We start from the raw sequence: 14,904 nt of genomic DNA, 5'->3' as shown, positions 1-14,904 counted from the left end.
ACACACACACACACATGCAAATTATATATTTATATCTATATATCTATATCTATATCATCTATGTCTGTCTGTCCTCTTTTGGCCTCTTTGGTGGTGATGAATTTTCCTCTTTTTTTGCAATGCACAAGTGGCCATCCTAGCTTAAACCATCTACCACCTTGTGAAGGCCTGCATCTCCATTTGGCCAGGCCTCTTCCATTTTTCTGTCTCTTGAGAAGGGTTAGTTACCCTGCTTAGAATCTCAGTCTGGCTACCAAAGGACAGCAGCACTTAAGAGTATTTAGCACTCAAATACTGGTAGGGTAGGATAGTGATAATGGGAAGAAGGGTTTCAAACTTGTTGTTACTGTGCTATCTGTTTTGTTTGAGTAGTCTGGTTGTTACCTGAGCCTTTTGTCAGGGTCCGATTGATTGATTGATTGCATTTATACCTCTTGCAAGGAACCTAAGGCAGCTTACATTATCCTCCTCCTCTCCATTTTATCCTCACAACAACAACCCTGTGAGGTAGGTTGGGCTGAGAGTGTGTGACTGGCCCAAAGTCACCCAGTGAATTTCCATGGCTGAGTGGGGACTAGAACCCAGATCGCTCAGCTCCTAGTCCAACACTCTTGCCACTTCACCACACTGGCTCTCGACACTGGATATAGTAGTCCAATAAACATCCTTTCCCTTTTTCTGGCTCATTTATTTATTTATTTATTTATTGCATTTATACCCCGCCTTTCTCCCTCTCGCAAGGAACTCAAGGCGGCTTACATTATCCTCCTCCTCACCGTTGTATCCTCACAACAACAACCCTGTGAGGTAGGTTGGGCTGAGAGTCTGTGACTGGCCCAAAGTCACCCAGTGAGCTTCCATGGCCAAGTGGGGACTAGAACCCGGATCTCCCGGCTCCCAGTCCGTCACTCTCACCACTACACTACACTGGCTCTCCAATATGTCCAATATGTCATTGGACATTGTCATGACCTATTCTTTTTTTACTGCTGAACTTTGTTTTAATCTGTATTTTAAATTTAATTATGTTTTTAACTGGCTGCCACTTTTGTTCTTATCTGATTATATTGTGATATTTTACTTGTTTGCAGATTATTATCTTTTATTGTGGATGTTGTTGTTGGTACCTTAGGGTTGTTTTATGGAAAGGAAAGATATAAATGGAATAAATAAATGATAAATCTGCATTTGCTGCAGACCCAAAGGTGCAATCCATTGAGAAGGTCTCCTGTGTACAACCCACTTAAATGCATGGGAATAATGTAAAAGTACTACTATATTTACATTTCTCTCAAAGGAGAATGTTCAGAACTTCCAAGTGAATTCTGTCCATTATGGGTGACTGAAGTCCTGTGTTCCACCCAGGAATACAGTGATTATGTACTGCTCACATTCAGTCAGAGGGCACAGTGACATTTCACATTGTCTTGACATCACTAGAAAGAATTATCCATATAGTTTGATCACTTTGCTGTGCTTCATATTGTTTTAAAAGCAACCATGCAGGAGACGAAACTACTAAACAAGAGAGCTTTATTTGAAATGAGTATGCCCCATTAATTAATGTTAAATATTGGTGCTATTCAGACAAAATTTAGATAAACTTGTATAAGATGAATTAGCACTCTTGCATTCTCCTCAGTTAACTTGAGCACGCTCCGGGAGAGAGCGCAGGACAGGAAGGCCTGGCGTGCTATGGTCCATGGGGTCACGAAGAGTCGGACACGACTGAACGACTGAACAACAACAACAACAATTCTCCTCAGTTATTCCTTTCTGTATTATTCCTTAAGCCATACCCTAGGATCTAAAAACTTTTTATTTAAGAGATTAGGGCACCCATGTACCAAACATCATGAACATAGGTATCGTTAAGTTAAGGCACCTGCCTTAATTTATTCCCATGTAAGCTGTAAAGATGCTCTACAGTCTCACATTGTGCTCACTTACAACTTGCCTTTATGCACACATAGTTTACCTCTGTCTTTCAGTCCCAGTCCTCTTTCTCCAATGTCCACTCTTCAAATTGTGCTAGGATCTATCTCTCATCTATCTCTGCACATATTTGTGCCATAACTTTTATTTCCCTTTTGTCTCATACTTATTTCCTTTCTCTCTGATACTTCTGCCCTCTCCAAGGGTCCTCCAAAGATCTCTGTTAGTTTCCTTGTTTTGTCTCCTTGGCCTGTTGATTAGCATTCATTTCTTATTAGTACATCATGTAGGGTTTTTTGCACTAGAACCAAGTGCGTGTGTGTGCATGTATTTGTGTGTGTGTTGTATCTGGAAGCTTGAAGTGTCCTGGTTTTGTTCTCTCATGGGTGGGGAATTCTTCTCAAATGCCTTGTCTCTCAACACATGGTATTATCTGAATGTTCAACAAATGTTTATCAAGTAATGGTGGTGGTGGTGGTGATGGTGGTGGGGCAATGGGATGAAAATAATAGGCATAAGAAGAGAGGTGAGACTGAAGTCAGACTGGTAATGTCATAAAATAACAGAAACTCACTTATCCAGCCAATCCTCTGATGCCTTTCTCTTCTTTGTTCCTGATAGATGCATATGCAGATAAACACTGCTATGATAGTCCATTGAGGGACTTATTTCATCTTTGTTGCAGAACCTCTGGCAACGTTTTGTGTGGTGTCTAGATTTAAGTTCAAGGTCAATATTTCAGTATTTCTTCTACTGATTATTATCTTATCAATATCTCTCAACGTGTCAGGATACAGAGGCATAGAAGGTGACCTTATTTGTGTTTCATGGGTTGACTCCTTAGCTGAATGGCTCCAGGAACTATTGAACTCTATCTTTGTGACTCTTATCTAGTGTGCTGGGAGAAATGCCTGAGGGAGTCTGGCTACCAAACTGGGATATCATCTGTGGACATGGTGGAAGTTGTGGACATGTCCTTCTGTGGACATGTTGGAGTATAAGGGCTATAGAGACCAGAAGATACAAAAATCTTGGCTTTCAATTGGCAGCTCAGTTGACAATGTTGAATAAATGATGAACTGCATTTTGCTTTATGATTTTAAATTCTCTCTGCCTTTGCTTTGAATGATATGTGTGACAATAAATCTTTCCTTTTGTACTTTCTGCTGCATTTATGCTTGGATGGACTTGAATCCCTCATACGTTTTTGTGTACCTACCTACAACATAAACAATGAACAGCTCTCAAAAATAACATTGGCAGGACAAGGCATGCAAGTGCGTATACCTTTAAACATTGCTATGCAAGTCTGGAAGCAGCTATTTTAAGTCAACACTTCCTTTTATATTTAGAGCCCTCTTCAGTATAAATTGTTTAGCAGTTCTCCCCTCTTAGATGGGAGGGTTTTGTAGCTTGCAGCGTTTAACATGCTGTGCTGCAACAGAAAACTGACATTAAGGGGAACAATCCACTTCAAAATCAAAGTGCAATTCCTTGTTGGATGTGTTTACTCTCCCCAGGGATGCGATGGCTTTCAGCTGAGTTTTTTCCCCCTCCCAATTGCCTGCACATCCTGCAACTGAATGGCAGCAGAGAGATAGTAGTGCTCCAGCCAGCTATCTGCAGTGTAGCCAGAGAAACAGGAAACAAAAATAGAACGTCCAGGTTTTCTGTGTGTGGGTGAAGCAGAAGCCACGTTATGAGTAGAAACTTCCACGGTATTATTTTAGAACCAGCATAGATGTATTTCACTTTTGCTCTCTTGTAAAAAACAACCCACAGTCCGCTAAAAAGAGAGACAGAGAAGACATCAAATATAATTAAAATGCTAATCTCTCTCCATCACATACATAAACACACACAGATAAAGGGAGAGAGAGAGATGCAGGTTTGGCATTGGAACAAGGTAATCGCTTCTGAGGGATCACACTGGAGACCTGCAGCTTTGAAAGACAGAGAGACTGACCAGCTGGGTTAGCTGAGGTATTTTTAAATGCATTCATGCAGGCTCCAATCATCCGGCCATGCTTGACCTATTTTTGGCTCAGGCCAGCCATTGTTCTATTTCTGTTGCCTGTGGGCCATGCTGTTGTTGATCTGTATGCAAATGTGCTCTCGCTAGCTTCAGCCAACTTTGCCGAGAGAGGGAGGCAGGCAAAGGAGGAGGAGGAGGAAGAGAGGAGGAGGAAGAACAGGACTCAGAGACAGAAACACTTGCCAGGGTTGGGAGTAATTGAAACTTAAGCCCCTGGGGAGTCAAGTCCCTAGAAACTGTGCTTGCTTGTTTTTGTTTTTAAGTGGTTTTATTTCTCTCACTCGACTCCCAAGAATAACCTGAGGGAGAGAAATATATCTCCTCCACCTGCTCTTTTCTTCCAGAACACAGCTAACTCAACCAGGGGTGCATAATAGAGTGTGTGTGTGTGCACGCGTGTGCACTCATATATATATATATATATATACACACACACACACACACACTACTATTATTACAATTATGTTGTATTTTTCTGCACCAGAGTGGAATTAGAACTGAATTGCCATTATAGTCAGTGCTTTAGAAATCTCTATATACGTGTTTCATATATATTCATTTTAGTAATTAGCATCATCATTATTATTATTATAAAAACCCTTCACTCCTCCTAAGAAGAAGGAAGCAGGACCAGAAGGGGTTGTTTCCAACGCCTCTGAACGGTTGGTGATGAATCTTTCATGTGCAGACTGATTGGAATATGCTGCAGACAATTTATGAGAGTGAATCGTGTTTTTCCTCAGATGGAGTTTCAGGACGTGACCAGCTCTTGGCTCAGCAAAGAATGCACAGTATGATCAGCTCAGGTAAGACACTCTTCACAGGCTCAGTTTTTGGATCTGATAGATAATTTTGTCTATGAAGCCTATATGTAAAATGTGAGACAGTTAAGAATTTGTTGTTGAGATCTCTATCTGTCATCTTTCTTTCATATTCAGCTTCTTGTTCAGTGAAAAGCTGTTCAGCAATATTATTTCCAATATAGCCTTCTGCTTCTGTTTTATGGTTTGTGTTTTCTTGCCCTTCTGAGAATGCTCGTTTCCAAGCAGAAAAAAAGTAATTTGAATTTCCCTTTCTTTTTTATAATGGGTTTGCGGGATGGTTACAGAATTAAAACATGATACACACTTGGAAGCGTATCTGTTCGGAAGTAAGCCTCATAGGCTGCACTCCTGGACACACTAAGAGAGCCATCCAAATAAGTGAGGTTTACTGATTAGGATTGTGGTACCTGGCTGCAATTCTAAAATTGTGGATAGAAGGTCTCTTTCAGTCCTTCTTTGGATGGAATTTACCAATAGACAGCAGCATAGAATCAGAAGGTAGAAGTTATTTCATATAATGCAAATATGTTTCCACTATCTCCTGTAATGCTATAACTTAAAATCTCACATAATGAAAGATTTTAGCTAACATGCTTTTCTGATTCCCTAGTGGTGTCTTGTCAGATTATTCTAAATGAGTCTGTTTGCACCAGATTTATAGTTCATTTCCATTACTTGAAATATATTTGGGAATATTGAAGTGAAAGTTAGATGTGATGACTCACTGCAAGCGTCTAAAGAACAGGTGTTTTAAAGATGCAATTACAGAATTGTTGAAACTACTTCCAGGTTTTAAAGGCTCTCCTGGCTTCTGTGATAACTTGTTTGGGTGGTTTGTGAAAATCACAGAAGCTGATATAGGCTTGGAAGAATTAGAGGTGTGTGTGTGTTTTGGTCAGACATTTAATACATTGATAAGTACGTAAGTGTTCCAGAGTACAGGACTCATTACTTGTTTGGTCCTGTGTGATTCTGTAGGGGTACAGCGTTGCTTCTGAAATCATAATGAGGTTATCTGTTTCATACCTTAACTCCAGTTCTCTCATTCATTTTAAATTGCTTATCTTGTTCATCTGAAATATCTGATCAGTTGCATACTCTTATTCAAAACTTCAGGGTTGCATCTGTAATTTTCTGAGAGGGGAAAAAAGGGTTGATTGATACCGTGTCCATTACTACATCCATGCTCCCAAAGCACTTGTTGATCTCTGCATGGTTTTAAAAGGTATGATACTTAATAATCTGTTAGCCTTCCTACATTATAGGTAAAAAGTAAGTATAAAAATGTAGTCATAGGTATGTTCAAATGGGCAGTTTAGAACTGTAGGAAGTAGGATCTACTGGGAATTTTGAAAGACTGATACTTTTATCCTCTTTTTTCTTGTTTTTGCAGTTCAAACTGTGATTTATGCTATCCACATGTTTTGAACAAATAATAGTTCTGCACATTTAACAAATGCTTAATAGGTAGACATCAGCAGTTGAAGCTTTTCCCATAACAACATATCTATGCTAGGAAAAAGTTATGCCTGTTGACTCTTGCTATGCTTCTGTTAAAGGCACAGGACCGATGGACATATATATATGAAAGGTGAGGACAAGGCAATGCACAGCCACTGTGGATCCCACAGTTCTTCTCGTGTGTTAATGTGGTATAGATGAAACGGGCACATGGACAATTGAGGTTGCAGGTATAGTGGATGTATTTCCGTCCCTTCTTCCCTTCAAAAGTTGCCAACCTTTCAGCATTAGGGCTGCAATCCTATGCCCACTTACTTGGAAGTAAGTCATATTGAGTGGACTTCTGAGAGGACATGTATAGGCTTGCACTGTAGCTCCTATTTTTAACAGATATATAGAAGAGGGAATTTTGGCAGGTGCAGCTTTTCTGTACAATGGTTATAGGTACCTAAGCCCTAATCTTGAAAGCCTGGCTAGTGCTGTTCTGTGTGCATTGTCAGCTATAACAACTGCCTGACAGGATAATTGATTTAAAGCCTCAGGCTGATATTTCTAGGTCCTGATAGCCAGCCCATTGCTCCTTTTGCAAGAAATCTTTTAGAGATGTGTCCCACTGTGAAGCCTCTAGTCTCCCCTTGAATAATGTGCTTTAAGAGAGCTCATTACAGTAGGAGGAGGGAAAGAAACTTAGGAAAAGGGAAACACATCAAAAGAGTAAAAGGGACCAAGAATGAGAGATCTTAGGTGGCAAGTGGTGATGGAGAAGACACAGAAGGGATGTTGGAGAGGTAGGACAGGTATAGCAGGGTGGAGACATTAAGGATACAGAGGAGTGGAAATAATGAAGCCACTGGCAAGAGGAGGGCAACAAGAGTGTGAATCTAGAGTAGGTGATAGGGTTTGGGGGTGGAGTTGTTGGTTTTTTGTTTTTGTTTTGCTACTGCCATCATTTCTGCTCAGAAAGATGAGCTGGAACCTTCACCCTTAAGCTGGGGGAGGTCACAACAGGAGAAAGCATGTGGAAGAAGTTGCCTGGCAACTGCCAAAATGCTTGCCTGCTGTTTCTCGGTAACCGCATGCTTTCTGCTTTTCCTGTCTGTCTTGGAAGAGGCCCAGGCAGACATGGAAGACTCCAGTCTGCTTAGTATAGAGTCTGTGAATTGGGTACGTTCATCCCATCTTGGGATGTGTTAGTCACAAAGGATTTCCAGGGACCCTGGCATATTGCTGGTGCCTTTTTGACCACAGGTGCCAGCCATTGGATCCCATATTTTATTTCAAAATAGTGATGTGAGCCACCTAATGGATTTTTAATGACCACAGATGTAACTTACACTTTACATTCTATGTATTCCTTATGTTCTTTCTGTACACTCTAGATGCCTGGGCTGGAAAGTATAGTGAATAAGGATTGACAACTTTTTACTCGCCCTGTTCATGTGCATCTTGAACAACATCTTAACCCACAGCCGTTAAGCTGATGAAAGCGTTCTCCATCATATTATACCCATTCTCGTTATAATTTTCTGCATGCCAAGCTGCTTTAAACCTAAGCTACATGAACCTGGCCAGGAAAAATTTGGTAGCTGTAATGGAGAACTCATCAACTATCCAATCATAGCATTTGTTTGCTTATCATGTTTATCTTATTCTATCATCTTAACGACACTTATTTAAAAAATACATTCTGTTGAATCAGTGAGCCTTGCTTCTATAGAAGTGTGTTTCGGATTGGAAGACAAAGAAATCAGCTTGTTTCCTTATATGAATGAATAACTTCATGATTGTGCATCAGGCTGGTTGGGGCACAAAAGCAGTCTTTGTTGTTTAGGTTACTTTGTAGTGTGCTATGTAGAAGTCATTTGGGGAGGGACCATAGCTCAAGAGAAAGGTATGTGATTTGCATGCAAAAAGTCCCAGATTCTTCCCTTGTTACCTCCAGGTAGGACCGGGAAAGACACCTGTTTGAAACCCTGCAGAGCTGCTGCCAGTCAGTGCAGACAACATTGAATAAGATGGACCAATGATCCATCTCAGTATCAGGCAGCTTCCTATGTATACTGATTGTGTTAGATAAACAATTATAATACAAGCTGGCATATATAAACCATTTATCATCAATCATGGGCTGTGTGTGTGTGTGTGTGTGGGGGGGAGGAATTAATACAAAAGTAGCAAGTACTAAATGGGTTCTATTCAAGTCACAATGCCTTCAATAAATTGTGCAAGCATTCCTCTTCTCAGACCACTCAATCTTAAAAAATAAAAATGGACCTAGCAGGCATTTGATACACGGTCACAAACTAAAACTGTTACAAGAATTTCTGAGGCTCATGAAATATTGCTGTTATTTGAAGTGGCACTTCTAGAATTCCTGTAATTACTGCTTCTTCTGTTTGCATGCCTCTCAGTCTGCAGAGCCTATTATGAGTGGGATGAACTGGACAGGTACCAATCAAAAGTCAGATTATGAATAGGACATTGTAGACTGGTGCCAAATGAAGGCACCTATGTTCCTGCTTGATAATAAGACTGTAAGATGTATTCCACTACAATCTTTTTTTAAAAAAATATATGGTGCAATGTTTTCCAGTAAGAAAAAATGATTAAAATAACATCAAATATCTATTATTTTAGGTATAAGAAAATAAATTTCCAATACACTGTAAGATAAAGAGAGATTCTGATTTCTTTTAAAAATGTTTCTTTCTAAAGACTGCACCCAAGTCTTTCCTAACTCTCTCTCAAATGAATTAGTGGGACCGAAGTGTGGAGAAGTAGGCTTGTGATTGTTGTGTCAGTACATAACATGTGTAAGTAACAGTGTGACTTAGCTGCTCTGTGGTAATTAACAGCACTGTAGGAAGAAGTCAGCATACATTGTTTAACAAGGTCAAAGCTCTGTGAATTCCAACAAACCATAAAAGAGTTGGACGAGATCCGTGTATCCATGGGTGTTGCACCAGAACATCCTAGCCATTTCAAACCACAGTGTGACATTAATGAACTGCAGAAAAGTTCCAGTGAAGCAAATAGCTAAAGGTAACTCAAGTGGGTGAGCCAAGGTACAAAAAATACCCTTCCCCGCAAACATCTTCAGTCAGTTTGACCAAGTAGAATACTCCTTTCTAATGTACCTAAGTGTATGCAAAACCAAGTAAGCACCAAGTATTCAAAAACAGAATATTGTGTTTGTATGTTGAAGGAATAGCAGCTTAATGCTATTCCTTACTCTGATGATATAGGTATTGTTGTTTTGTTTTTGTCTTGCTGTTTGGGTATTAAGATCCTCATCAGATCCCTTCTGCCATTTGAAAGGAGGTGGGTAGTGGGTGACCCATGATGAGGCCTTCTCTGTTTTGGTACCCCATTTCTGGAATGCTCTATCCAGGGAGGCTCTCCTGGCAGTGACTCTTATCTTTTCAATGCCTGGTGAAGACCTTTTTATTTGCCAAGGCTTTTTCATGTGTTTTACTAATGTTCTGTCACTGTTTTGCTGTGGCAGCTCGCCTAGTATTGCCAAACATACAGAAATGCTGTTTTGTTTTTACTGTTTAAGTACTTTCCTGTTTTTGTCCCCCACATTTCATTGCGTCAGGGTATTCCAACCTCTTTTACAGCAGGCTGGTAAGGTGCTGAGAGTTTTTCCTTTTGGGAATTACTGGTAAGAGACACGCCTTTTAACGTTGAGAGCAAAGTGTTCTAAGTGCTCATGCAACCATCTAGAACAGATAATAGCACCAGTCCTCAGGTCCCAAGACTGCACATATACTGAGGGTTTTCTCCCGAGAGCAGGGCTTGGCATGGAACATTATGTAAGCAAGTACACAAACCACTCATAAAACTAGCCAGAGTTGTTGTTTGTTTGTTTGTTTATTTATTTCCATACTGCCCCATAGCTGAAGCTCTCTGGGTGGTTCACAAGAATTCATACATTGTTAAATAATTCATAAATAAATTCATAAAATAACAATTATCCAGAATTGTTGTTATTTTTCAGTTCATCAAACTAAGCCATGCAGGAAAAGTCCAGAGTACACACCCAGAATTATTTAGTCACAAATTTTAGGACTATGGCCAATGTGAACATAATGGGTTGGATCTAGGATCTGCCTGCTGCAAAAGGAAGGGATCTTCTGTGAGAGAAAGGGCTCCTCTCTCAGAAGCTCTCTCTGCCTGATTTTTGGGGATTCCCCCACTCCTCCACAGCTCATCCCATTCAGCAGTGTCTTCTGACTCTCTGTGTAGCTTTTTCAGGGGACTAGAGGATCTGCCATGAGAAGGAAGGGGCGGGGAAATCCACTTCTGCCAGCACAGTTGATCCAGCATAGATCTGGATCTAACCCAATGGTTGTTTTTCCTCACAGATCCATAGTTTCCATCTTTTCACTTGAACAGATTTTCATAGACAGGTATAGTAGACACAACATGACTTGCCATTATCTTGTAAGTAAACATATGAGGATTTAGTTTTGCGAGAACACCTGCTGCATCATTATTTTAGATGAACATTTCCCCTAAGTAATTATTCCTATGTATACTATTATAGAATATTTTCTCCAAGAAGAGTAAATAGGTTTTGAGCTTTGGTGGTGGTGGTGGTGGTGAATCTGAAGACTGCTGCATTTTTTATACTGATATCAGTTCCTCATAGACCATGTACCCCATAGAGTCTGACAAGGGAACATGTTTCTGTGTTGCCATGGCTACATGTGATGTATATTGGGAAAACTGGCCAATTGTGGCTTTTCACCATGTGTATATGTGGTAGAATATACATGTGTCTGTGCACTTGCCAGATATCATGATGTACGTGTAGTCTATGGACCATTTCCCTACCTTAAAGTGATATTTGTATAGTAAGTTGTCATGTGAAAGTCTTGAGTAGGAGAGAAAGTTCAAGTTTAGTGCATGTTTGAATGGAGTTTGCCATGGAGTGGCATTTAGTACATGTTTGAATGGAGTTTACTATGCTGCACTAACCAGGCATGGGAGGCTTGAGGGATCTACATTTTTATTAGAAGCCTGAAGTCCACAAACCATAACCAGGTGCAAAATAGTGGTGGTGGATGATGGACATAACATTAAGGAACTGGGCACCTCAGAGCACATGCTCAGCCCATGAATTTGTTTTCTGTACTAGAAAGAACTGAGCTCTCTGTCCTTTCACACAAAAATCCACTCCTACTTGTCTTGATTGCAGCAGCCTAAGTAAAAAGTGCCTTTTTGTAGTTGCTGTTAAACAATTAGGAGTTAGAAAACTTTGCGGATAAACTGCAAATCCAGAGATCTACTAGGAGATCCTAATGTACCGCCCACTTAGCACTAAACCAGATTTTGAGAAAGGAGCAGTTATTGCAAAGGGTTTCATGCAGCCCCCCCTCCCTCTCTGGACTGGCATGCAGATGTAACATGACATCATCCCAAAGTGTGTTTCTCTGTTCTCACAAGTGACCAATGAATACAGCAGGGAAAAGGAAACCCATAGTGTGATGATGTCACATGCTCTCTCTAAATGTTATGTTGGGGGAAGAGGAGGCAGGGCTGCTTTTGCTGAAACACATCTGTAGAGTTCCAGCGGCATATGGGTATCAACCTAGTCGAGTCTATTAATCTGAACTCCCCAGCACCCCAGCCTCACTTGGAGATACCTTAGGCTGCAATCCAATACCTAGTTTCCTGGGAGTAAAGCCCACTGAACTTAATAGGACTTCTGAGTAAACATGTATAGGATTGCACTGTTATTTTCATAGTGAGGGGGCATTTTCAATCCCCTATTTGTATATGAATGCATTGGGAGATTGTTATGTACTGTAGGCTGCTATGACACTGCTGTGTATTAAGCACTTCATCATGTATAGATAAGGGTTTACGCTGGATCAACTGCACTGATGGAAGTGGACTTCCCTGGCTCCTTCTTCCCACAGCAGCTTCTCCAGCCCCCTGAAAATGCTACACAAAGAGTCAGGAGACCCTGCTGAATGGTGTGTGATGTTTGGGATCCCCCCAGATTGGGTTTTCTGTGAGCAGAGTCCTTCCTCTCATGGAAGGCACGTCTTGGATCTAACCCTGTGTGTGTGCACGTGTGTACCCACTCACCCACACACACATCCATGATTCCATCATAGATATTTTCATACATGCACCATTGGAACAATCTCCATTTAAGCTAAGATGCAATATTTAGGAATGAGCATAATTTTACCCCTCTTCTTTCAGTTGCAAGCCACTTAGAAAATAGATAGAAAATGCTGTAAAATGGTTATCCACATGCATTTAATGATATTGCGGATATAAAAACAGTGGTAAGAGATAAATGGCTTGTTCACTGTCTGAACTGAGATTATATTTTTATCATTATTAACATAAAATATATCTTATTAAAAACAGTGGAAAATACAACAGAAGTTTGTTAAGATTTTACTTGCTCATATTTCAAAACAGGCAAACACACAGTATAAATCTACTAGAAGACTCATATAAGAGGCTATGACAATCTGTTCACTGCTACATCTTGCTAGATATATATCTCAAGACCACTAATTTGGGAGATTGATCTGTCTATAGATTTCAGCATAATGCAGCAGATTTTGAGAGGGTGGGAATGTTAAGGTATAGGGTTGATTGAGGTAACTACTTTTTCATGTAGCAGCTGCATAAGAATAAGGTAGGATTTGTGTGTCATCTTTTGAATATTATGTTAAGGAGCTGGGTCGTCCGTTCTCTCTCTCTGTCTCTCTCTTCTCTCCCCCCCCCCCCCTGATACTTTCTGACATCAGGGCTTCAGTCTAGGGTAAACTGACTTGATGACAACATGATATGGTAAGCGTTGGAGACGAGTTCGCACAGAGTTCTTTCCCCCTGGGGATGTTGGGAGATGATGGAAGTATCATCTCCCAACACATTGGAAAGGCACCAGAGCGAGAAAGGCTGCTTTTTAGCAGCTGATCTAGTTCAGCCCAAGAGAGACTTTGCCTATTGACTTGATGGATCCTTTCTGAATCATTATCTGGACATTCATTCAAACTAAGCCATATCTGCATTTTTGCACTCCTGAGCAGAAGCCACACTAAGGTGGAGTGCAGAACCGCCAATTTTTTTTTTTAAACACCTAAAACTAAAACAAAAGGTTTGCAATATATCCTGGGCATGGAGGACATATTTTGATCTTCATAGCAGATATGCCTGTAGACCTCTGTATAGATCACTGAATTTGGATTGAGAGCTAAAGTACATTATGGAGCTGCTATTAGGTGTGGTGGAAGAAACATAGAACCACAAAAATACGCTTGTGTGTTTTCTGGGGCTAATAGCAACTGTGTGTGTCTCTGTGTGTGTGTGTGTGTGTGTGTGGTGTGCTTGTGTGATACTTAAGTCGGAGAATTGGTGTGTGTGGGGAGAACTGTTAATCCTTACTCATATGTGCTGAGGTTGTGATCCAAATCAACTCCAACCCCTGCTGCTTTTTGAAGAAAAGAATTACATTGGGAATTCCAGTCACGTAACTCACATGTAATGTGTAGTTTGGCCTTGAGAAGTCTGGGTTCAAATTCTGCCTCAGACACATAAGCATAGAAGGCCAGTTTGCATGATCAAAATAGCCCACCATGGCTTATTTAAGCCACGGTGGCTTATTTAAGCCACGGTGGGTTGTGATGTGCGCCAGGCGGGATTTGCGTATTCAGTGCATGGCCATGGCATGTTCTGTTGTGTGAGCCCAGGGTGTGCGGGAGGGTTCTTTAACTCTCCCATAACCCACGGCCCCTGGGTTCGTACAACACAACAAGCTGCAGCTGGGCGTTGAATATTCAAAATAGCTACCTGCAAGTGCTGGCATGCACCGCAGCTGACCGTGGCTTAAATAAGCCATGGTGTGCTGTTCAATCGTGCAAACCAGCCCAAAGTGTCTTTAGACAAGTTATTACCTCTTAGCCATATTAGGCAGCAGTGGTGTGTCCTGTCATGTGTACTTCAGCCCACAGATGTAAGTGGGGTTAAAGGGTCAAAGCATAAGAATGCAGCTTTGCTTCCCATAAAATAAGAATAGTAAAATAGTAACCTACCTCACAGGATAGCTTTGTGGACAATTGAGATAAGGAAATGTTATAACTGAGCATAATCCTTGTCCTTTGGATTTAATCTTCAATCTATTAAATATCCCTTTTCTTCTTTTGCACAACATTAGCACAAAAAAAAGTAGTGGAAGAAAAATGCTTACCTATTGTCGAAGCATTATATTATTAGGGTTTTTTTTGGTAGTTTAAATTATCTACACATATTATGGATTTAAATGTACACACACTGATTTTAGTAATATAATGTGCACAGTTGTGCACAACTACATTGCATATGTATCAATGTGGACTGCTTAGATGATGCCTTATAATAATAGACTTTTATTCGGCATTTGCTTGGTGGCCATAGGTGACCAGAAATTCTATGCAGGCAAGTGAACTGTCTGTTAGAGGAGGGAATGGCCACCATGGAAACTTAGTGGGAACTTTGTCTGTTTTCCACCATCTTTTTTTGCTAGTCTGCTAAGAGACTAGTATTAGGGCCGTGGTGGCTTAGTGGTTAAGACGCTGAACTGCAGACCGGAAGGTCGGCAGGACAGCAGTTTGAGACCCGAGTGCCACGTGACGGAGTGAG

The 14,904-nt window shown here is 40.7% G+C and overlaps 1 protein-coding gene across 12 annotated transcripts in view; it reads left to right on the top strand.

Annotated features, from left to right (window-relative positions):
• LOC146344933 (histone deacetylase 9-like) overlaps positions 1–14,904 on the top strand; it is a 398,626-nt gene that overhangs the window by 232,856 nt on the left and 150,866 nt on the right. For 11 of the 12 annotated variants that reach the window (XR_014792360.1, XR_014792359.1, XM_084858628.1 and 8 more), the window contains one exon: positions 4,714–4,776. Coding sequence is in view for 10 of the 12 variants with exons in the window: in XM_084858628.1 (XP_084714754.1) it covers positions 4,714–4,776 (63 nt within the window). In the remaining 2 variants the exon portion in view is untranslated. Of the gene's footprint in view, positions 1–2,538; positions 4,633–4,713; positions 4,777–14,904 lie in introns of those variants that run through there. The other variant, XM_084858633.1, reaches the window with a different exon arrangement.

This window comes from Heloderma suspectum, chromosome 5, assembly GCF_057233095.1.
Source record: "Heloderma suspectum isolate Gila_16-S chromosome 5, 16-S_ref, whole genome shotgun sequence".
NCBI lineage: Eukaryota > Metazoa > Chordata > Lepidosauria > Squamata > Helodermatidae > Heloderma > Heloderma suspectum.
Note: the sequence above shows the minus strand (reverse complement) of the source record. Positions and strands in the feature narration are given on the sequence as shown.